The following is a 23750-nucleotide window of genomic DNA, read 5'->3' as shown; positions in this document are numbered from 1 at the left end:
ATACTTTGGGAAATTTCATAGATTGTCTGTGGTCTGTAGATGACCCTTATTGTTCTAGGATCAGAAGGTCAAAGGACAGGGGTCACAGTGGTTTCCAGTCAAGAATTAAAGACCGCAATGGCAAACTGTCATCAGACTTCGTAGGATGGTTTTTTCAGGTCATTAGATGTTTCAGGTGTCAGTAGGTCAAAGTTCAATGTCACATTGACGAAGAGAAGGAAAACATTTTCAGCTTAACAGTAACAAAATGCCTGTGGCTTCAATCACAAACTTCCTAGAATCATTGCCTGTTGTCAACATATGACTTGTAATGTTTTGAGGGAGAATAGGTCAAAGATCAGTTCACAGTGAGTGTGAAACAATTTCTGACTGGTATATGAAGCACTTTTGGGCATTTCTATCTTTTAATCTGATAGAATGATTGCCTGTGGTCAGGAGATGACTCATTTCATTGTTTTAGGGTCAGTTCCTCAATAGTTAAAGTCACAGTACACTTTCGAGTTTTCTGATCAGTTACTGGAGAAAGCTTGAAGAAAGCTGGCTGTCATTCTTCATAGGCTGCCTGTAGTGTGTAGATGATTCTGTTGTTTTTGAGGTCGTTTGGTCAAAGACTAGTTAAACTAAAAGGTTAAAAAAAATTCCCATATATCGAGAATATTTTAACTAGCTTACTTATTCTAAATTTTAAAAGTAGTGATTTGTTTAGCCTTACAAAAATATTTGACATTGCAGTACTTACAGACAATTTCACAGTCATAGAAATTAGTTTTATTTTAGTTCTATTAATAACATTATTCACTCTATAAGTCAATGTATTGTCGACGCATTTCTTGTGTACTTTGCACAGCAGTAGTTTAGCTACTCCCCTAACCATTAGCATGATATAAGTATGTTAGGTTGAAAATTTAATTTTGTTGGGGAATGCTGCCCCACAGATATGTACTTGGCCGCAGCAACTGTTCCCATTAAACCAGAGACTACCTGTATTTTTAAGTCTAAAAGACATTGTTTCTTTGCAGGAATGAAGATTTGTACAACTATATAGTATCAATAGAAAGAAATGACACAAGTGGAGTTTCCATTGTTACCAACTCACATTCCACAGATATTGAAAATTGTCTCCGGTATGTTGCTAAATTTTTATGCTTTTAGCCAGTTGTTGCAGTATTGCTTGCTATATTTCTGGCTACCAGGCTTTTTTTTACCCTCAGACTGTGAGAAAACAGAGCCAATATTTAGAGTGATTTTGACAAGTGCTCACTTGAGCAAGCCTGAGATGAATCTAATAGCATCATCTTTTGTCATTCTCCCGTTCGTCCACATTTAGTTTGTGTTCGTGATAGCTTGTTTATTTTTCATTTGATTTGACCAAACTTGCACACAACTTGTGTCTCTGTTACTTCTTATTTCCTTTTGAAAAATCAGCCATTTGAATTTTTTTCTAGAATCAGTGGGTCATGGGCAATTGATTCAAAGTCAACATCTCTAAAGGGTCTTGACATTCTTCAATGTTGTTAATTTTTTGCAGATTGAATGTATTTTATACTTATTAAGTGATCATTTCTGTAAAATTATGGTAATATATTTTATACTTATTAGGTGATCATTTCTGTAAAATTATGGTAATATATTTGTACCCCCCGACAACAAAGTTGTAAGGGGGGGTATACTGGTTTCAGGTTGTCTGTCTGTCTGTCTGTCTGTCTGTCTGTCCGTAGACGCAATCTTGTGCGCACCATCTCTCCTTATCCCCTTGACAGAATTTAATGAAACTTCACACAAGTGATCAGTACCAACAGTAGTTGTGCATGGGGCAAGTTAGGTTCTTTTAGAAAAAAAATTTGTTGTACCCTCTGACAACAAAGTTGTAAGGGGGGGTATACTGGTTTCAGGTTGTCTGTCTGTCTGTCTGTCTGTCCGTCTGTCCGTAGACGCAATCTTGTGCGCACCATCTCTCCTTATCCCCTTGACAGAATTTAATGAAACTTCACACAAGTGATCAGTACCAACAGTAGTTGTGCATGGGGCATGTTAGGTTCTTTTAGAAAAAAAAATTGCAGAGTTATGGGACTTTCTTTTTTTTTTGTTACTATACTATATACATAGACACAATCTTGTGTGCACCATCTCTCCTCATCCCCTTGACACAATTTAATGAAACTTCACAAAGTGATCAGTACCAGCAGTAGTTGTGCATGGGGCATGTTAGGTTCTTTTAGAAAAATTTTTTGCAGAGTTATGGGACTTTGTTTTTTTTTGTTACTATACTATATACATAGACACAATCTTGTGCTCACCATCTCTCCTCATCTCCTTGACACAGTTTAATGAAACTTCACACAAGTGATCAGTAACAACAGTAGTTGTGCATGGGGCATGTTCCGTTCTTTCAGAAAAAAAATCTGTATAGTTATGGGACTTTGTTTTTTTGTTACTATACTATATACATAGACACAATCTTGTGCGCACCATCTCTCCTCATCCCCTTGACACAATTTAATGAAACTTCACACAAGTGATCAGTACCAACAGTAGTTGTGCACGGGGCATGTTAGGTTCTTTCAGCGACAAAAATTGCAGAGTTATGGGACTTTGTTTCTTGTTAACATACTATGTACATACAGTCTGCATATGCAATCTTGTGCGTGCCTAATCTACCAAACCCTTGCATGCAATTTAATGAAACTTCACACAAGTGATCAGTACCAACCCTAGTTGTGCATGGTGCATGTTCTTTTAGATAAATAGTCTGCATAGTTATGGGACTTTGTTTTTTGTTACTATACTGTATATATACAGTCTATATATATACAGTGCACATAATTATGCAATCTTGGGTGCGTCAAATTGCAATGTACTGTGTCAGTGCATGCGGGGTGGGGGGGGGGGTACATTCATCACCTTTAGTGATAGCTCTAGTTTATACTTATTAGGTGATCATTTCTGTAAAATTATGGTAATATCTAACCACAGGTTCTACTGATCAATGTGTTCTAAACAAATGTGAAAGGAGTATAAATTTGGATAATACTATTCTGAATATTCAAGTCTTAGTGCACTGCTTCAATATCTGATACAGTTTACTTTTGAGATGTTAGAAATAGTCCCAACTTGAGCAGATTGCCATACTTTTAACTGTTAAAGGAGTGTTTAACCTTTAGTCTCCTGGTTGGCAAGTGATTCTGCCTTTGCGGCAAGTGCAGACTAAGTATATGCAGGCTGATCATGGTCTGCATTGTTTGCTATTCAGTCTATAATTTTTCAGTGAGCTGTCATTCAAACGATAAATGATATTGCCAAAATTGAATTATAGACCAGTCCTTTTCAGAAATTCAGCAGGGTAAAGGTTAAACTCAGTTTTTGATTTTTGCTGTTCCTGGGTGGTCCAGTGGTCTAGTGGTAACATGCTTGACTGTCAATCCAGAGGTCCGGGGTTCGAATCCCGGTCCAGGTACTTGAAATTTCTTAGATGCTTTTGAGTGTCTCCCACCTAACTTAGAGGCCTGTACTGGTTCTTCCCAGGAAAGACTGCTTCTCGTGTATCGGTGCTATACACCAGGCACGTTAAAGAACCAGACTGTCTATTTGCAAAGAGCTGGGCTAAGTTAGCCGGACGAGTCTGTATCTAAAAAGTTCTCTGTCTGTTCTGGGGGTTTTATCTCACTCTGTTCCTCTGGTCAGATCGTTTTGTGTCTGTACTTGTAGAGGATGAATTTCGCGCCCAGTGTGGCTGCGTTTTCACCTTTGAACGTGTTTATCATGAAAAGAGCGCTATATATATCTGGTATAATAATAATAACACTGTGACAATAAAAACATCCCACTTTTTTTCTGTACATGCAAGTGGGTGATTTTTTTTCTGCAAGATGAGATTTTTGATGAGGTAGTTCAGAAAAAGTGCAGGTCAATTTGGAGTGGCCTAAAGTGCTTGTTTTACCGGTAATGCAGCTAGTAAAGTTATCACATTTGTTGGTGCCAACTATGGTGCTATTTCAGTGTTTATTTCCTAACTAATTAAACTGGTAAAATAAAAGTTAATTAGCAGATGTCTGAGCATTCCTTTTTGTGTTGTGCATCTCTTTTTAAACTCACATTTATACAAGGTTTTACTTCTGCATATAGGTCACTGTACAGAGATGATGATGTATCAGCAACTGTTGAGAAATTAGACAAGTATTTCCATCCAGAAGCCAACAGTGAACTAGAACATGTCGGTACAGAGAACACTAATGAATCAGATACTCGTGTGATTAACAGTGGACATGAAACTGTAACAGGAGATGATTTACATGTAATCTCTGAGAACATTACAAATACTAGTCTAGATCTTGTCAAAAACGAAGTTGGTTGTCTAAATAGAGATATATGTAGTTGTATCAGTAGTGATGTTGAATACTTGTCTAGCTGTGATAAGGCCACATGTGATAAGAATGACAACGGGTCAAAGCAAGATAGTTCTGTGGATAATGACTTAACAGGAGGGAATGAATCTGTAAGAAACTTATGTGGATGTGGTAAGTCCAGAAAAGGAAATGTTGAGGGGGATGTTTATATACTAGCGGAAAGAATTGTTGAACAAGTGATTATAGAAGCTCAAAACATAGTTGCAAATGTTAATGTAGACAACATTGCCAAAAGGTTTGAGGGTGCCAAAGATAGTGAATCTGTGATAAAATGTGACAGTGATGCTAAATTTCAAAACAGTATTGATGCAGACACTGATGAAGGTCAAAAACTGGAAGGTTGTTCTATTACTTCCAACAAATTAAAGCATTCTGTAGAAAAACAAATGGATCAAAATGGAAATAGTACATTTTGCACAACAAGAAAGAGTAGTGAAACTATACAACGTTTATTGGAAAGAGTTTATGGAATAAAGTTATTGAAGAAGCCATCAATTAGTCAGTTGGTTGAGCCATGTAGTGAGTTGGGTGAGGATTTACTGAGAATGTTGCTGGAGCATGATCTTACTGACTGTACCATAGAGGTCCAAGGAGAGATATTTCCTGCTCACAGGTAATTAAGAGGTCATTAAGAAAACTGAAAACTATGTTTTTATAGAAAAACTTAATAAGAGATATATGTCCAGGACCCACATCACTGTTTAACGTCTGAAACTGAAGAGTGAAACTGTAGATATTCATTTTACCATAATGTACTGATCAAATTTTGATTCCCTGGGTGTAGCCACAGGTTTCACATTCATGCAATGTTTTTCATTACTGTAGATGCTAATTTAGCATTGATCAAGCAATATGAAAATATAACCTTCTAAAGTCTTAGTTTCAGACTTTTAAACATTTGTGAATATGGACTCAAGGCCAGGAGAGCTTTATGTACAAAAAATTACTTGATGCCATGGGTGCAGATATTTTACTATTCAAGTAATGATCATATGGACAAAATGTGTTTTTGTTAGGGTGTCTGATTATTTTAGTGATGCTAGAGGATAGGGGTGGGTGATATACCGCGGTAGACCGGTTATTGCGATGTTTTTTCCGATGATACGATATTGCGATATGATTTTCGAATACCGGTTATTTTATAACATTAAGTAACACTAACGTAAACCAAGAAGATTCACAAAAAGAAATCCTTTTCTTGCCAGCACGATTCAACTTTGTTTTCTTTTTTCTCCTTTCATTTCCGGTGCAGGTAGCAGACTGGTTTACAGCTATTTTACGGACCCAATTCCACATAATAAAACCAATAAGAAAATTTAGATAAATATAATTTCGTATTTGTCAGCGACTCTTTAGTAATTTTTCTATCAACTAGAATTTATTATTCATACAACAGTTATACCACTTTCCTCGTTTATAATCGGTGATTTGAGCAACCTGTGTTATATGATTGTATCCGTAAATTGAATGTAGTGCCGCACAATAAACTAAATAACATTTTGACGCAGTCTACTTTCGCTTTTGAATATCTGGTAATCGGCATTTTTTGTTTACTGGTATTTTCATTTATTGCGAAGGTCGAGCAAACACTCGTGTTGTTGATACTAGTCATTTTACTCATTTTTAATTGAATAAATTTGAAAAAAAAACAGTATGATTCGTCATGTTTTTGTTCATAAAATAACTGGTACAATATATCGTAGTATATTGCAATATCCACATACAATATTGCAATATATCGCAATACCAATTTTCGTGGCAATACCCACCCCTACTAGAGGATGCTAGTGGCCCCAGCTTTGTACTGAAAGCTCTTTTGTATAAGCACAAGTGATGTAAAAAGTTCCTGTATTTAAGATTTTTTTTGTATCTCCAAAATTTCCTTAAACTTGACTATTTTCTGATAGAATTGTATGCCTAATATGTAGTGATGTTGTCTGTCAGTTCATTAATATTTTCTGTTTCTGGACTTTTAAGTCGAAGGGTCTACAAGCCACAGCTTGCAAATTTTACATGATGACTCCATGACATATTTGAAGGATTTTATTAGTTTGTTTTTGGTCAGTGGGTGAAAGTTAAAGGTCACAGTGACCTGTAGACTGGAAATAGTATAGATCTGGACTCCTAAAAAGTACATTTAGCTACCAGTTCTTTTTTGGTTTCTAGTCAATAACCTAATATAGAATGCATCATTAAATGACCATTATGAGCCAAGTTCCATAATTAATTATATCTTTAACATAAAATTTACAAAGTTGTGTCCCTTTTCAGCTCAAAAAAACTTTGATAAAGCTTATGTAACTATGTAAGTTAGTGTTAAGTTGATGGGCTTCGAATAGTCAAGCTTGCTGTCATTAGACAGCACTTTCTAAAGATTTATGTCTTAATAAGAAGCTACATGTTGGGGTTTTGAAATAACTTTGCACAAAAGACCACCATATCAACATTGCCACATGCACGTTCTATGTCAAGGTCATGGTTGGCTACTTAATTTTGTCTGTTTGCTATAAACATATTGATGTACGTGACTGGCCAAAATACTCATAGATTTACAATTTATGAAATTTAAAGAAACAGACTTTCCTTGTTCCTTGAACTGTTTCTTGTATATATATGTGTATTTTAGGTGTGTTTTAGCAGCCCGGTCATCATATTTTGCAGCAATGCTTGGTGGATCATGGCGGGAAAGTGGGGAAGAGAAAATAGTTCTAGAAGGGTAAGGTTACTTTATAATTACAAGGTTTTTTATAATCAAAAGAGCTTGTGTTTTCTTCTTCATAGAGTCTACATCCAACTTGTAAAAGATAAAAATTATCTAACTTGTAATTAAAAAAAATTCTGCTGTTGATGAGAACATTGTTCTAACTAGCTGGAAGAAGGAATAGTAGTTAAACAAGAGAAAATAATTTAACGTTTGTTACTCAGCTTGTCAAAATATGCCCCTTTATTGTGCCCCCACATTTATCATGGGGTATGGGGGGGGGGGGGCATATATACCATTTCTGCTTGTCCCACACTATAAGCCTGATTTGCTTCAGACTTTCACAGATGAACAAGCTTGATGTATAGATGACCATAAAGAAAGGAGCTTTTGCTGTGACTATTTTTACCGCAGTTATGGCCCTTTGATAGTTTTGCTATGTATAAAATATAGAAAAATGTGTGTCCAAATATTCCCACACTATCAGCCTGATTTGCTTCAAACTTTACAGGGTTTTTTCTTCCTGTATAGGGAAGATAACCTATACCCCCAATATTGGGAATTTTGACGCGTAAATGTTCCAAATTGGGAAATATTTAGTCCCATAGGATATAGTAAAAATGTGTTTAAGTACTTCCTCATACACTTGTTTCACATTGTACAACCTCTTTAAGATACTGCCATTACAAAATTGTCCATAATTTGGTCAATGTTTGTTCAATTTTGATTAAAAAAATTTTCAAAACGTAGATTGGGAATTTTTGCACTTATTTTGGGAAAAATACACACTTTTTGGCATTGGGAATATAGCCCAATAACGGCTATAAAAACAGTCGAAAAAAAACCTGCTTTAACAGATGAACAAGCTTGATGTATAGATAACCATAAAGGAAGGAAATTCTGCTGTGACTATTTTTACTGCAGTTATGGTGTAGTTGGGTAGCGTATAAGGGTGCACTTATACTTCCTTACTATTGAGCTAGCTTTAATAGCAACGTTGTAAGAGTGTCCACCTTAGATGTGAGAGGTCCCGTGTTCGATTCCTGGTCAGGCCTAAAGTATTTTCAGTGTGTTACAATGGCCCTTTGATGGTTTTGCTATGTATAAAATATAGAAAAATGTGTGTCCAAGTACTCCCACACCGTTAGCCTGATTTGCTTCAAACTTTCACAGATGAACAAGCTTGATGACTGTGTAGATGACCATGTAAGAAAGAACTTTTGCTGTGACTATTTTTACTACAGTTATGGCACTTTGATAGTTTTGCTATATAGAAATTAGACTATGGAGAAAAATGATGTGTGTCCAACTCCTCAAACACTACTGAAAGGATATGCTTGAAAGTTTCACAGATGAAGGACCTTGTTGTGAAGATGACCATAAATAATGGACTTTTTAGCTCACCTGAGATTGCTCAGGTGAGTTATTGTGATCGCTCGATGTCCGGCGTCCGTCATCTGTTGTCTGTCTGTCGTCTGTCAACATTTAGCTTGTGTATCTGATAGAGGCTGTATTTTTCAAATGATCTTCATAAAATTTGGTCAGAATGATTGCCTTGATGAAATCTAGGCCAAGTTTGAATATGGGTCATCTTGGATCAAAAACTGGGTCACTCGGTCAAATGAAAGAGAAACCTTGTGTACACAATAAGGGCTGCATTTTACACTGGATATTCATAAAATTTAGTCAGAATGATAGCCTTGGTGAAATCTAGGTCAACTTTGAATATGGGTCATCTGGGGTCTAAAACTAAGTCACTAGGTCATATCAAAGAAAAACCTTGTGTATGCAATAGGGACTGTATTTTTCTCCAGATCTTCATAAAATTTGATCAGAATGTTGGTCTGGATGAAATCTAGTTCATGTTCGAATATGGGTCATCTAGGGTCAAAAACTAAGTCACTCGGTCAAATGAAAGAAAAACCTTGCATACGCAATAGGGGCTGCATTTTACACTAGATACTCATAAAATTTAGTCAGAATGATTGCCTTGATGAAATCTAGGTCAAGTTCAATTATGGGTCATCTGGGTTCTTAAACTAGGTCACTAGGTCAAATCAAAGAAAAACTTTGTGTATACGATAGAGGCTGTATTTTTCAATTGATCTTCGTGAAATTTGGTCAGAATGATTGCCTTGATCAAATTTAGGTCAAGTTCAAATATTGGTCATCTGGGTTCAAAAACTAGGTCACTCGATCAAATGAAAGAAAAACCTTTTGTACGCAATAGGGGCTGCATTTTACACTGGATATTCATAAAATTTAGTCAGAATGGCTGCCTTGATGAAATCTAGGTCAAGTCCGAATATGGGTAATCTTGGGTCAAAAACTAGGTCGCAAGGTCAAATCAAAGAAAAACCTTGTGTATGCAATAGTACTGCATTTTACACTGGATCTTCATGAAAATTTTTACAATGTTTGTCTTGATGACCTCTAGGTCAAGTTTGAATCTGGGTCATGTTGGTTCAAAAACTAGGTCATCCAGTAAAATCAAAGGAAGAACTTGATAACTAGAGGCCATGTTTATGACCATATCTTCAGGAAATTTGGTCAAAATGTTTATCTTGATGATCTTTGGCCAGATTCCGAATCTGGGTTTATCTGGGGTCAAAAATAAGGTCACCTGTTAAAATAAAAGAAAAACATTGGGGCAGCATTTTTCATTTTAAGTGCATGAAACTTGTCAAAATGTTTGTCTGCATGAAATCTCGGATTAATTTTTATCTGGGTTACATGGGGTTAAAAACTAGGCCAACAGGCAAATCAAAGAATACGCATTTTCATTCTATCTTCATAAAACTTGGCCAGAATGTTTTTTATCATAAAGTCTTGGGTGATTTCGAATCTTGGTCATGTGGGGCAAAAAATAGGTCACTAAGTCAAATCAAAGAAAATAATTGTTTACACTCATAAGACCACATAAATTTTTTTGGTCAAATTTTAATGAAAGTTGGTCAGAATATTCGTTTGTAATCACTAGGTCAAACATGTTTACACTGTTATGGTGTGTTTCTCAGGTGAGCGACCTACAGCCATCTTGGCCCTCTTGTTTCTATGGTAGTTCTTTCTAGAATTATTGCCCTTTCTTAATTTCACAAAATAGGCCAAAGTGAAGAAATTTGGTGTGTTCAACTCCTAATATACTTTTAGAAGGAATGAATTCAAAGTTGCTCATATGCACAACCTTATCTTCATACAATTTGCTTCAATTTTTCAGTGGAACATCCTTCATGGGAAGATGGTCTGTACTAAGAACTTTGTTACGGTCGCTTATGTATAGCCTCGTGTCTAAAACCAGTAAAACTGCGTCAGGGAGTCAACACTTTGGCTCAGTTGTTTTAGCAGTAGACTTCCACCCGTGCGACCCGGGTTCTGTTTTGGTTGCTTACGTATAGCCTTACATTTAAAACCAATCTCTTTCAACTGTGTCAGGGAGTTGGGGCTCAGTGGTTAGAGCATTGACTTTCCACCGGTGCGACCCAGGTTCAAATCCTGCCTCGGGCACTTGGGATTATTCATCATAAAATTCTTCCCTCGTCAATTTCTGTTAGGCTCTCAAGTCGTAAGATAGGGGCTTGTCCAGGAAACAGACTTTAACTAATGCCTAAAAAATAGCACCCGGGTGACCCGGGTTCGAATCTCGCCTCAGGCATTTGGGATTTTCATCATAAAAAGCAGTCCACTTCAGATTTCTGTTACGCTCTTAAGTCTTAAGAACTTTGCTATTTAGAGGCTGGTGCAGTATGTGGTGGCATCCGTGTCCTGTGGACACAATTGTTTTGTATTTAACATGCAGAACTACCTTAACTGATTTACCTTTGTCTAGAATAAAATATGTGTTCTATTGTGTTATAATTTTCATGAACATTTTGAGAAATATTACTACAGCATGCACCACTGGGAAGGTGAATGCTTCGTTGTCTGTTTATTGTACAAAGTTGAGTTAGTTTGTAAGATTATTTATAGTCACCATTGGTAATCTATATGGGCGACTAGTAATGTTAGTTTGAGGATAGTGCAAGATAATGAATACACCCTAATGCCAGAAGCAGAAGCTTCCCTGGTTCTTTAGGGTGTCAGGTGTAAATCACCCAAACATGATACTCTTGTTCCAACTGAGAAATTTAAAGTGAGTTGTTTGCCCTTTAAATGTCATCAACTGAGGTTATACCTTATCTGTTTTGTGTTTTTACTGTTGCAAAATAGCAGTGACATTTAGAAATATAAAACCTTCAAAATGGTTAGTAGATAAATATATCATTGTGCCCAGAGCTTGTTGCTTAGTTTTTGTTACACTTGTGCTTTCAAAAATTATACTAAACAGAGAAAAAGTTGCAAGTTTTGACTATATACATTACTTCAAAACCTAGAAAGGGCCTTATATCACCTGTCAACTTCTGATATATCAATATATTGTAGAAAGACTTTAACGAAGGGAAAAAATAGGTCGTCCGGAGTCAGTAAAGTAATTTAAGTATTGATGGGTCAGTTTTGGTGAATGTTTCAAAAGCTTTTTAGATATACCTGCATAGTTTGATTTACGAGGTTTTAATTATCTCATTATCTCATATAAAAAAACAAGTATTACATAGATCTAGCTGTTGTTTTGTGATGTCAAGCGGAGATTGCTGGAGGGCAGTTAAAATGATGTGACAGGTTGTTAAGTTAATTGCTGGAAAACTGGCCTGTTAAGATGTTTGCCATGTTGTGTTTTAAGGATAGGAATAAAAAAGAGACTAAATTGGTAATGTAGAAAAGAGTTTTCTTTCTGTAAAGTATGTAAATTTTTTGTTATTTGTGGATAAATCAGTGTTAACACAATGAGATTATTGAAATATCTGGCATATTATTAATGGCTGGCTATAAGAATTATTGCACTTTCTTTAATGATATAAACAGAAGTCTATGATAATTAATAGAATGGGAAAAAAAAACTTTAACCTAATTACATAAAAGAGTAACACTTAATGTAATTATATTGCCCAAAAATTTAGAAGAAATCGAGAAATTAAGAAATTAGTTTAATACGTATTTGATGGGGTTCACACTTGACACCTTCATGTTATGTAAAGGAAGTCAGTTTACCTTAGCAGTGTTCCTGTATTTTGTACCAGAAAACATCTGTTTTCCTCAAGTAACTGAAAAAATTTGCCACATGAATCTGATTTTTTTTTAAATATTTTTTTTAAGAACCCTATATGTAGTCTTCATAAATTATGGGATTACTAAGCTTTTAGTAATTTCATCATACTTGTGTATTGTTCTTGTATGAGTATCTTTGGAGTCTCCGCAGCAGAGTGATTATGGTTGGTGACTTTGAATTATTTGCGCTTCACCAGTTTGACATATGGCTTTTAAACTTTAAACACTTGTTTATCATCATGATTTCCATCTGTACACAAGAGTACATAACTCTGACAGCTATTTTGGCTGAATTATGGCCCTTTTTGAACTTTGAAATTTGTTCAGGTTTTCTTACAAGTCAGCGTTTTGTCAAAACTATTTGATCTGTGGCTTTGAAACTTTTAACACTAGTTTATCAACATGATTTCCATCTGTAGGCGAGAGTACATAACTCTGTCAACTGTTTTGACTGAATTATGGCCCTTTTTGGACTTGGAAATTTGTTAAATTTTTCATACAAGTGCATATTTTGCCTAACATATAACATGACATATTTGCCATCATGGTCACACATTGCCATTTAGTGCAAGACTAATCAAAATTCACAAGTACAGGAACATTTTTGTGTTAAATCCATTTTTTCTTTTTTCTGAAAATCTATGGTAATATTTTGACCCCATTCTTCAATCAATTTTTCGAATAGTCGAGCACGCTGTCATCCGACAGCTCTTGTTTTTATCTCCCTTCAAAAGGTTCTATCCTGCCAGTGTCACCGCTTCCCCTCCCCAGTGGTTGTTCCCTCACCTCAGTGTGTGCTACCATTCCCTGGTGGTCACTTCCTCTCACCTCTAGGTTCTGTCCTGCTTGGGTCATCACTTCCACTTATTTCTCTAGGTATGTCAATGCTTCAAGTCCCCACTTGGTTCTGGCTTGCATGGATCAGCATTTCTTCACATGTGTTGATTTTGCTCTGATTGGATCATGACTTCCACTTATCTCTATGGGTTCTACCATGCCTGGTTGATCACTTCCCTTACCTCTTGGTTTTATTCTTCTTTGGCCATTATTTTCCCTCATCTCTGTGTTCTATCCTGTTTGGGTCATTGCTTCCCCTCACCTCTTGGTTTTGTGCTTTGGTCAACACTTTCCCTCATCTGTGGGTTCTATCCTGCTCTTGTCATCAGATGAAAATGTAACCAACAAATTGCAGATCTTTGGTTCTGCCAACTAGTAATTGCCCCCTCATGCCTTGAAAATAAAATACAATGAAAGCTGTGTTTTTTTATGTTACAGAGTATTACCATCAGTACTGAAACAGACACTACTGTATCTGTATGGAGGTGTAATCCAGGTAGATTCACAATGTCCACTTGGAGGGCTTATCATGATGGCCGACATGTATGGCATGGAAGGGCTGAAGGAAGTTGTGGCATATAACCTTAATGTAGATTTCTGTCACTTCTTTCATAGAGTAAGTATTTCATTGTTTTATATGCAAACATTTCATTTCACTTTATCACAGTGCTATAGTGTACATTTAGATGTTTCATTTACAGTGATAATAGCTATCAAAATCATCATTAGTTCTGCTGTACTTAATTTTACCATCAGAGGTGATGGCCAGCTGAAAATAGCTATCAAAATTTGTATGTGTAAAAATAATACAGAAAAGAAAAACTCTTTACTGAAATTTATTTGTATATTTAAAGCAGCATGCCTCCAGATTTGGCTAAAAAAATAATCTTTCTTTCAAATTGAAGTTTTGGTCATATTATGAACATTAGAATATGAATTTTTGTTTCTAAAATATTTTGAAATTCCAAATCACGAAAAAAAGATGATGGCGTCAGGAATCGAACCCCAGACTGCCATGGCAATAAAGACATTTTTCCGTCGTAACGAATAGCGCTATAGCTGAAGTAGTGAATAATGACCTCAAAATATAGATATTTATAATCGAGACAGTTTACGTGGAGTTAAAGTGTGACAAACGCTTTTCGATTTTCATTGTAAAAAGTAGTAAAAACAGCAAATTCTCATGTGTTTCCGTAACATAAAGTTTGTCAGTAATGAAGTTTTAAAGTCTTCTTAAGAAATACAGCATTTATTTCAAGATATCTAAAGAAAATAAGAAAATTTGTTGTTGAACGATCTGGAGGCATGCCGCTTTAACATGGCTGTAACTGGAAGGGTTTAGTCTAAAATAATTCTAGCAACAATGTTTTAATTTATTCATTTTGTGTCTTTCAGCCATGTCCAGAATGTATAGCAGGTGTACCAGAAGCTTTGGCCTTGACAATGATGTACAACATGGATGCTATGAAGGAGAAATGTGTCCGCTGGATTAACAAAAACTTTTGGAAAGTTTGGCCAGCAAAGTCCCTGGCAACACTGCCACAGGAAGTACTTGAGTTTACTGTGTCAAGTGCCATCAAAGACCTGGTAGGCCTATATATAAACAATTCCTGATTGTGTTATTTAGGCAACTTAATAGTCTGTATAAGCATACCAGTATTTCTGTTGGGTCAAAGTAAATAGTAACCTTTGTGGCCATTTTTGAAGGGATTTCTAGGTCAAGTAAAACCAGAAGATAATGAGGTCTTACTGGGTTATAAACCTGCTGTGACATTCAAAATTTCCTTAAGATTTCATATTTATTGCGAGTTTTTTTTCTGCTAGAATGGAGAACACTGTGCAAATATATGCTTCTTAAACAGCCAAAGAATGTTGAAATAACTAAAGGAAATGTGTGATTGCAGAGACAGTGGAGTCCACTACATAACACTGTTGTGCTTTCTACTAAATTGATCATTAACAAAAACAAGCACAAATATGAAACTTATCCCCATTTATGAACTTTAATTTTCCCAAATGGTAAAATATTATCAAATAAGTTGTTAACTGTTTATAACCACATCAGCTTTACCCCTTTACCAGTTTTATTTCTTGTTCTCAACCTATGTTCTTTGGTTCTGCTACACCGAATGTATACAATGCTCGAGTTGATTTTTTGCTAAAAAAAGTGAGAATTGATAAAACTGAGTACCAATGTCCTTACTCAATTGTTGCATGCTCTGGTTTTGAAATTGGGTGTTTGTTTGAGTGAGAGATTAATGCATTTCTACTACTGAAATTTGAACTGTTTGTATTACAGGCATTGAACAATGTACTGGACATATTAATCGATTGCCAGAGGTTGAACGAGAAAACTCCACACTTGAAATGGACTGAACCTGTGTTTGATATGATAACGCAGTTGATGGATGCTGCTATAGAGTTTGCCAGTCAAAACTTCATCAATCTTATCTCTGGAAATACCTTTAGTAACATTGATAAGGTATGCATTGTTTTGGTGTCTTTCATTAGTCACTTTTGAGGACTTCTGGTTTGTCCACTTGCACAAAACTTGTGTCACCATAAGATCTAGGTTCCTTTCTTGAACCAGCCAGATCCCATAATGAATTCCAGAGTTATGGCCCCTGAAAGGGCCAAAATTAGCTATTTTGACCTTGTCTGCACAATAGCAGCTTCATTTATGATTTGATTTTAACCAGACTCGCACAAAACTTGTATCACCACAAGATCTTGGTTCCTTTCTTGAACTGGCCAGGTTCCTTCATGGGTTCCAGAGTTATGGCTCCTTAAAGGTCCAAAATTGGCTATTTTGGCTTTTGCAGCCATATAGAGACTTCATTTATTGTTTTATTTGATACAAACTTCCAAAATATCTTCAACAACAATAAATCTTGGATTCCATGACAAATCAGATCCATTTGTAGGTTCCAGAGTTATTTTATATCTGATTACCTCCCCTGATTGTAATCAAAATGGATTTATATCAGTAAGTACTTATTGGACTTATTTGAAATTTCATTATTGTCATTAGTTGGACTGAGTCAATGAGGGTAGATAACTATGGACTGATTTTATGTCAAATTACCACCATTTATTTCAAATTAAAATTGATATATCTCCGTAACTAATGAAGATACTGATCTGAAATTTCATTTTTGTCAACAGATTTATTTGGCAGATCCTTCTTTTGTTAACTTACAATCATTTTTTTTTTAATTACTTCCCATTTACATTACTATAAATAGCTTGTTTTTAGTAACTTTTTTTATTATTGGCCATAGGGAAAAACCGAGACCACTTTTCTGTGGTACAAATGGATGGTACCTCCAATTTTTAGGTGTATTTTGACATATCTGTACCTTGTAAGAATTTTTTTCTTTTTGGTTTAATTTCTTCCTTTTGTTGTTCCTGTCCTTTGGACTTAGATATTTTTTCTGAGAACCTTCTTGTCCTCAAGTGCAATGATAACAGGTGAGCGATATAGGGCCATCATGGCCCTTTTATCCTTCTGTCCATGCACACTTCCATGCCCAGTCCTTAATTCTGGCACTTATGAAGGGATATGGCACAAATGTTGCCCATATTGAGATAAAGTGTTACACACAGCACCCAGACACCTAACTTAAAGGTACATGTACACTTGGAGGACAAACATTAATCTGTGTACTTTCTGTATTTTCAGTTTTGCATCTATATCTTCAAACAACACATTAGTTATATTAGACAAAACAAAAAGACTGGTTTTGTTGTTCACTTAATTAAAAGAAATTGCAGTGGAAGTAGAAAAAAGTTAGGAAAATGTTTGTCATTTGTATTGGTGTTTTGTTTTAATTGATTTAAACTGTATTACATTGTTTGAACAATAAGTGACTCATGTGATTGACAGATGTCTTAATTTGCCATTTACCTAAGACAGATAATAGGGTTCAAGTATAGTCTGTGATATTTTTTGTTGTAGAAAGGTATAAATTTCAACCGTCAGCCTCTTGAAGATATATTTGGAATGATAATACAAGCGCTGTCACCTGAAAACTCATGTCTGGCATACCTTTCTCTACATAGATGGATTAAATCTGCTGAAACAGCAGCAGAAGACAAAATACCAGAGTATTCAGAGGTAGTTTTTTTTTTTCATGTAATTCATCTCATTTCAATAAATATCTCTGATGATTACGGTGATGATGATTTTATAGTATTATTTATTGATGAATATAAATTTTAGGTTTGAGTTTGTTCTCTACAAAACATAAAAATTAAGAGGTAATAATCCTAAGTAATAATCTTTTTTTTTCAAAGCTGCAGTGTATTGATATAATGTTCATTTAAGAAAAAACTGTTGGTGAGATTTTTGTATTTGTGAGAAAGATGAACATGTACCTATTTTGCATTGGAATCAGTTCTTTTATCTGACCCATAGCATCAGACCTGCTTCGCATGATATGATCATGTTGGTGATGGTTTGTTGCTATACTTGCTGCTGCTGGTAAAGATGTAGATGATTATAGAAGCTATTTATCCTTTACCCTGCTAAATTTCCATAATGGACTGGTCCATCATTCAATTTGGTCAGTACCACTTATTATTCAGAGGGGTTTTCACTGAAAATTTACTGACTGAATAGCGATCTTGGTCTGCAGTGGTCGCAAAGACTGAATCAATTGCCGCCAGCAGGCTAAAGGTTATATTAGTCCAGATTCTTTACCTAATAATTACAGCATGGAATACTATGTTTCAGGAGTTTGTAGAGTTTGTGAATGCGTTGTTTAAGAAGTGCAAGGAACATCTGTGTCTGTATATTCACCAAGTGGCTAACACTGCAAACTGGGAACTACTCTCCAAGGACATGCAGCAGTCAGTCATGCAAGGTGAATAAACGTAGTCTCGTTATTTGGATATTGCTATTAAATTGAAGTAAACCCTTTGAAGCTTAAGTTTCTTTTAACTTTTATCACTTTAATTCTGTTAAGCAATTATTGAGCAAAATAGAAACTATAGAATTTGTTGCCATCTGCTTAAAGTAATAAAGTATTTTTGTACACTCAAAGCTATATATAATGCACAAATTCCATATTTGAAAAATAGTATGCATGCAAATTTTGTAGTAACATTAAGTGACTGAAATGTTTAAGAGACTGACTGCATATTCATGTGATGAAGCCATTCAGTTGGCTAGGTCATTGCTTCTACTCAGGAAGTGCGTGAAATAATGCTTGGAGGAGCATCTGGGTCTTCCTTTTCCATGAGAAATTGGAAATTCACCATTAAGAATGAAGTTGTTTTAACAAAGGACTATTACCAAGTATGATGTTGTATATTTGATAATGATTTTGTAGGTTTTAATCAGTAAGTGATGATATATCTTAATGAAAATGAGCATAGAATGTCTTTCAACTTGATTTATGTTGAAATGTATGATTATAAATCGTTATTTCAGATGCAAATTATGTGTGTATTGATACTAACAGAGGACGTATGGCCAGACCAAAGTTGACCAGTATGCAGAAGGTATAAACAGAGTGCAGAAATCAAATACTTAAATTTGTGTCCATTCCATATCTACAAAGCATAAAACTATCATGAACTGTTTATCTTATCAATATAATGTGAAGAGCACAAAACCCAGGCCACTAGATCCAAGGGCAAGGTGACTTGGACACCAAATAGCTTAACGTATCTAAACTGCTTAGAAAATTTACATAAAGCTAGCATCAATTGTTTCGTGCAATATCTTAATATGTAAATTATTATGTTTTCATCAGTAATAAGGCCATCATTGTTAGTAGTAGTAAAACTTGGCTTATTACACTCCAATGCAAAATTTAATGTACATTGATAGGACAACATATTTTGTGTCATAGATTTCAGAAGTGGTAAATAGTGATATTTTGTTTGGATTGTAAGTACAAAACCTACTAAGCTACTACTTGCATCTGTTATGCATGTGGATTGTCCAAATGTGTTATTCCTCGCCAACTCTACCATTTATTATTTCAAAGCCTGTCAGGTAAAAAAAAGTATGAAAAGTCTTCCATTTTCATTAATAACAGAGTGACTGTCATGAAAAACTTAGAGTAAAAGGGGTCTAGTATGTAGTCTTCCAGCATGCATCAAGTCTAAATTAAAAAGGTATTCATTTTCAAAACAAGAAGAGATGATACAGTAACTGAAATGGTCAAGATTTTAGATGTGTCAAAAACCTTCCTATATAGTTCTTTATCCTGTCACTTGCAGTATTTTCGACCCGATATCAGGGTGCCGTATATCTTTCTTGATATACCGTCAGTTGATCATGTGACCAGTGATATACGGTCAGTTGATCATGTGACCTTATGATCGATATTGTTGTCATAAGAAATTTTGCAACGAAACCATCATCATTGTGTTGGAAATGTCCGAACTAAGAAAATGAGTGGTCAAATAATGAGTTTTTATTCAAAAACGAAGAAGTTATTGCGATTTTGCCGGTAATCATGTCATTATATAAGTGACGTCATTACGAATATGACGTCATTAAAGCGGTTGTCGCACACTTTTTTTTGTAAAATAAATTGCCAAATATCGGAAAATGAAGTAATGACAAGATAAATAGAATAATAGGTTAGTGCCTAAGATGGAGAAAGTTTATCTGGCTCGGCTCCGGACGTTATCAGGTTTGCCTTCGGCTCACCCGATAACCTCCTCCACCTCGCCAGATAAACTTTCTCATCTACGGCACTAACCTATTATTCTCTATGTAACAGCTTCATTTTACTGCAGCAGATTTCCACTCTATATAAACACTCTATATAAAACCTCTCCAAACTAAACTTAAAACTTTGTATTTATCAACATTTTAAGTCTGAAATATAGACTTACAGTTTAAAATGCTAAATTTTCTTTTTGCTCTATTATTGTTATGTCTACAGATTATGATGAAACTTTGCTTGAACATGCAGCCTGCCGCTATATACAGCTCAGCATATTTTCGTCAGTATAAATTTACTGTTAACAAAGTTACAGTAAACTGAATATTTGCAATTCTTAGAATATGGCCTAGAGGCTATTTGACAGAAAAAGGGGGTTTCATTATGTTATTGCTTAGTCCTGTTTGCTTTTCTGCATCAGATGTGCTTTTGCCATGTAATGGTAAGATATAAAAAGCTTCAATAGATTTTTTTTAGCAGCCTTGGTTTATATAATATATTTTGGATTACATTTCCGCACTCATTTGGTTATTCATCAGACTGGATATTAGTGATATATATCAGGGTTAGGCAATGGAATCTTTTTCAGTGAGGTTTTATTTTTGAGCATTTTATTTATGATATAATGTTGCCATATAATAGGTTTTATAAGTTTTGTTGTGTTAATTACATGTACTTCATGAGAGTTACGATACAGGGATAGGTCTATTTCTTACTTAAGTTTTAAGTTTATGATTTTATCTGTTGACATTATTTATAAGAGCTTATGTTATAATTGGGAAAAGGACTCTTTATTTGTAAAATTTGATATTTGAAATGATAAAGCCTCGAAATTTATGTATAGCTGCTACAGATAGAAAAAAAAATCCTTTAAAGTGAGGTGGAAGAGCTACTTATTTACTATGATTAATAGAGACCTCTGTTTGATCAAAATTGCTTGAATATTTTCCCCAAACCCCAGTATGTGTAAAAAAGGTAAAATGATATATATATAGGAGCACAACTTTCATAAATCCACACATTTTTTTTTTTTTTTTTGCTTTTATCTCTACCAAATGACTTATTTGAATGAAAATTGGACAGCATATTTAATGATAATTCTGTGATAATAAACATAAGAAGTCTAAAAATCAGAAGTAACTCATTTAGTTGTAAAGAGTACAGTAAGGTAAATCGAAATCAAAAGTCTTATAATCAGTAAATCCTGAGTGACAGCAGTATACTTTGAACCTATTGATGAAATTCAAATTATTATGCACTGCATTTGTAACTCTATTCAGTTGAAATGGGTACGATTTTTCATTATCAGCATGTAAATTTCACATCCTGTATGTGATGTCACTAATGACAACACATTTACTTAGCCAAATTAACAAAGTATTATCATTTTATTATTAAAAATGAATATGCAGCACAAGGATAAAATACAAGTCTGATAATCTACTGATGCACACATGCAAACTATGGTCCTATGCTTGGATAAGATCATATTTTATCCTTTTAAAAGTGAAAGATTGACTGCAAAATTGTTTAATCTAGCAGCCCAATGTTGTATTCATTTTGTGAAATTTTATTTTGTGGGTTACATCATTGCAACTGTCCTGGCTCAGTGAATTTATGTTTCATTTAACTTAACTGGTCATTAAACTATGTTTTCAGTTTTCATTGAAACATGTCACTATTTTACAGAGTTAACAACTGAAAACAAGGTGTGTAGTTAGAAAAGTTGTTCAGTATATGACAAATGTATGAAAATTATTTGAATTTGATGTAAAAAGATGAAAATCTTCCATGTTTTCAGAAAATTTCTGCAACATCGCCTTTGTCACTGAAGGAATACTTTGAATGTCACTTTGGACAAGTGAAACCACCTGCGAGAAATCCGAAGTCAAGGAAAGATAACCCTCAAGACACTAAAACTGGAAAGCCTCTACCAAGGGCGGCAACAAAAGGGGCAAAAGGAAGACATACACTAAGGTCAACAGATAATAGAAATTTGTCAGCTGTAAAGTCAAGTGTAAAAGCTGTTAGACAAATCCCAAAAAATGTAGGTAAAGATGACTTGATTTCAACAAGTGGAAAGAAGGGAACAAAAGGTAAGATTGTTGCAGCTCCAGTTGACCGGCTAAGTCAAAATGATGAAATAGTTGGCACAGAAGCGGAACAGCTAAATAATCCCGGCATGTTAGATGATAATCTTCTACTTTCAGATGCATCTATAAGTGACACTGGTTTTGAATATGATTTGTATGAAATGGTTTCATTTGATATTCATGCTATTGGTAATATAGAACTAGTAGACTTGGCACAAGGCATGGTATTTATTCAAGAAAAACCCATGCCAATTTTTGTTGTAGATTTTATAAGACCTCAGTCATTTTATTAATGCATTTAATATTTGATGAAATCAGAACTGGAAAATGTGTTTTTGTGAATTTTGCATGTTAAGTACATAGCTTGATTATTTTACTATGCTAAAAGCAGTTGTGTCACATTTTTTGGTGATTTGAAGAGTATAGTAAATTTTGTTCTTTAGCGGTATTTGACCATTTTCCAACATTACAGTATAAAACATAACACCGTATATTTGAAGCAATCTGTTTGTTGTAAAGCTACCTTTAGAGCTTTTTTTTTCACTAAATTTGGAATGGAGCGAGTAAATGGGACTATACATTCTTTTTGCAATTTAGATTGGGCCATTTGAACAGCTAAGTTTTTGAAAGAAAGAAAAACAGAACTTATGATATACTCTGTTGTGGTCTTGCACTTGGAGTTCAAGGAGATTATTGTTAAATAGTTAAATTAAGTTCATATCCTTCAACATTGTAATGTACTTAATATTTTTCTGATACAGATTTTTGTTTTTCACTTTCTTGATAATTCTTCAAGGATACTTACTGAAACTTTGCTGAAAAAATTGAATGTTTAACTGTTTAGGTATCTGGTAGTAAATTAAGCATTAATTAACTTGGCTGAAATATTTACGTGGAATGTTTTGATAGAGATAAGCATAGATACTGTAAACTCATCAATGAGCCACACCATGAGAAATTCAGCTTAGTGCATTTGCGACCAGCATGGATCCAGACCAGCCTGCACATCTGTGCAGTTTCTCTAATTGCAAAAGGCTTTGAAAGCAAACAGCATAGATCCTGACCAGGCTGGTCTGGTATACATGCTGGTTGCAAACGCACTATGTTGGTTTTCTAATGATGCAACTCATAATTTTGTTGACATAAAATTCTCTACTTTACTCTGGGACATCAGTTGAATTGTAGAATATAACTGCATGGATTAAGTCAATCATGAAATCTACCAAAATTAGTTTTTGTGCCCCCCCCCCCCCCCCCCCCCCCCCCCAATAAGTGGTGGGGGCATATAGATTTGGTCTTGTCCATCCATCTGTCCAAAGTTCGTGTCGCACCTAGCTCGAAAAGTATTTGATATAGATTCATGAAACCTTGCATGAGTCTTAATCATGATATGAACTTGCACACCTTCTATTTTTCATTTGGGTCTGCCCCCTATTTCAGAGTTATGGCCCCTGAAATAGACAAAAATGCACATTTTCACCTTGTGACATGCCTAGCTCAAAAAGTATTTGATATAGATTCATGAAACCTTGCATGAGTCTTAATCATGATATGAACTTGCGCACCTCCTATTTTTCATTTGGGTCCGCCCCCTATTTTCAGAGTTATGGCCCCTGAAATAGTCAAAAATGTACATTTTCACCTTGTGACGCACCTAGCTCAAAAAGTATTTAATATAAATAGTTGAAAACTTGCATAAGTCTTTATCATGATATTAACTTGCACACCTCTAATATTTTGGCTGGCTCCACCCCCTATTTTTAAAGTTATGGCCCCTGAAATAGTAAAAAAAAAAATGCACTTTTCACCTAATTATGTGCCTAGCTCAAAAAGTATTAGATGTAAATTCAGGAAACCTTGCTGGAGTCTTTATCGTGATGTGACCTTGCAC

At 35.0% G+C, this 23750-nt stretch overlaps 1 protein-coding gene across 2 annotated transcripts in view; it reads left to right on the top strand.

The window, feature by feature from the left end:
• Nucleotides 1-23096, top strand: part of LOC123560426 (uncharacterized) — a 28787-nt gene extending 5691 nt beyond the window's left edge. The window contains exons 4-14 of one of the 2 annotated variants that reach the window (XM_053524723.1): nt 1020-1124; nt 4123-5016; nt 7030-7119; nt 13522-13699; nt 14479-14670; nt 15383-15565; nt 17042-17200; nt 17819-17948; nt 18518-18588; nt 18942-18979; nt 21568-21737. In XM_053524723.1, coding sequence (XP_053380698.1) covers nt 1020-1124; nt 4123-5016; nt 7030-7119; nt 13522-13699; nt 14479-14670; nt 15383-15565; nt 17042-17200; nt 17819-17948; nt 18518-18588; nt 18942-18979; nt 21568-21598 — 2071 coding nt within the window. In that variant the 3' untranslated portion in view covers nt 21599-21737. Of the gene's footprint in view, nt 1-1019; nt 1125-4122; nt 5017-7029; nt 7120-13521; nt 13700-14478; nt 14671-15382; nt 15566-17041; nt 17201-17818; nt 17949-18517; nt 18589-18941; nt 18980-21567 lie in introns of both variants that reach the window. The other variant, XM_045352622.2, reaches the window with a different exon arrangement.
• The last annotated feature ends 654 nt before the right edge of the window (nt 23097-23750 follow it).

The sequence above is a fragment of the Mercenaria mercenaria genome, chromosome 15 (assembly GCF_021730395.1).
Source record: "Mercenaria mercenaria strain notata chromosome 15, MADL_Memer_1, whole genome shotgun sequence".
NCBI classification, from domain to species: domain Eukaryota; kingdom Metazoa; phylum Mollusca; class Bivalvia; order Venerida; family Veneridae; genus Mercenaria; species Mercenaria mercenaria.
This window is presented reverse-complemented; position numbering and strand designations above follow the sequence as displayed.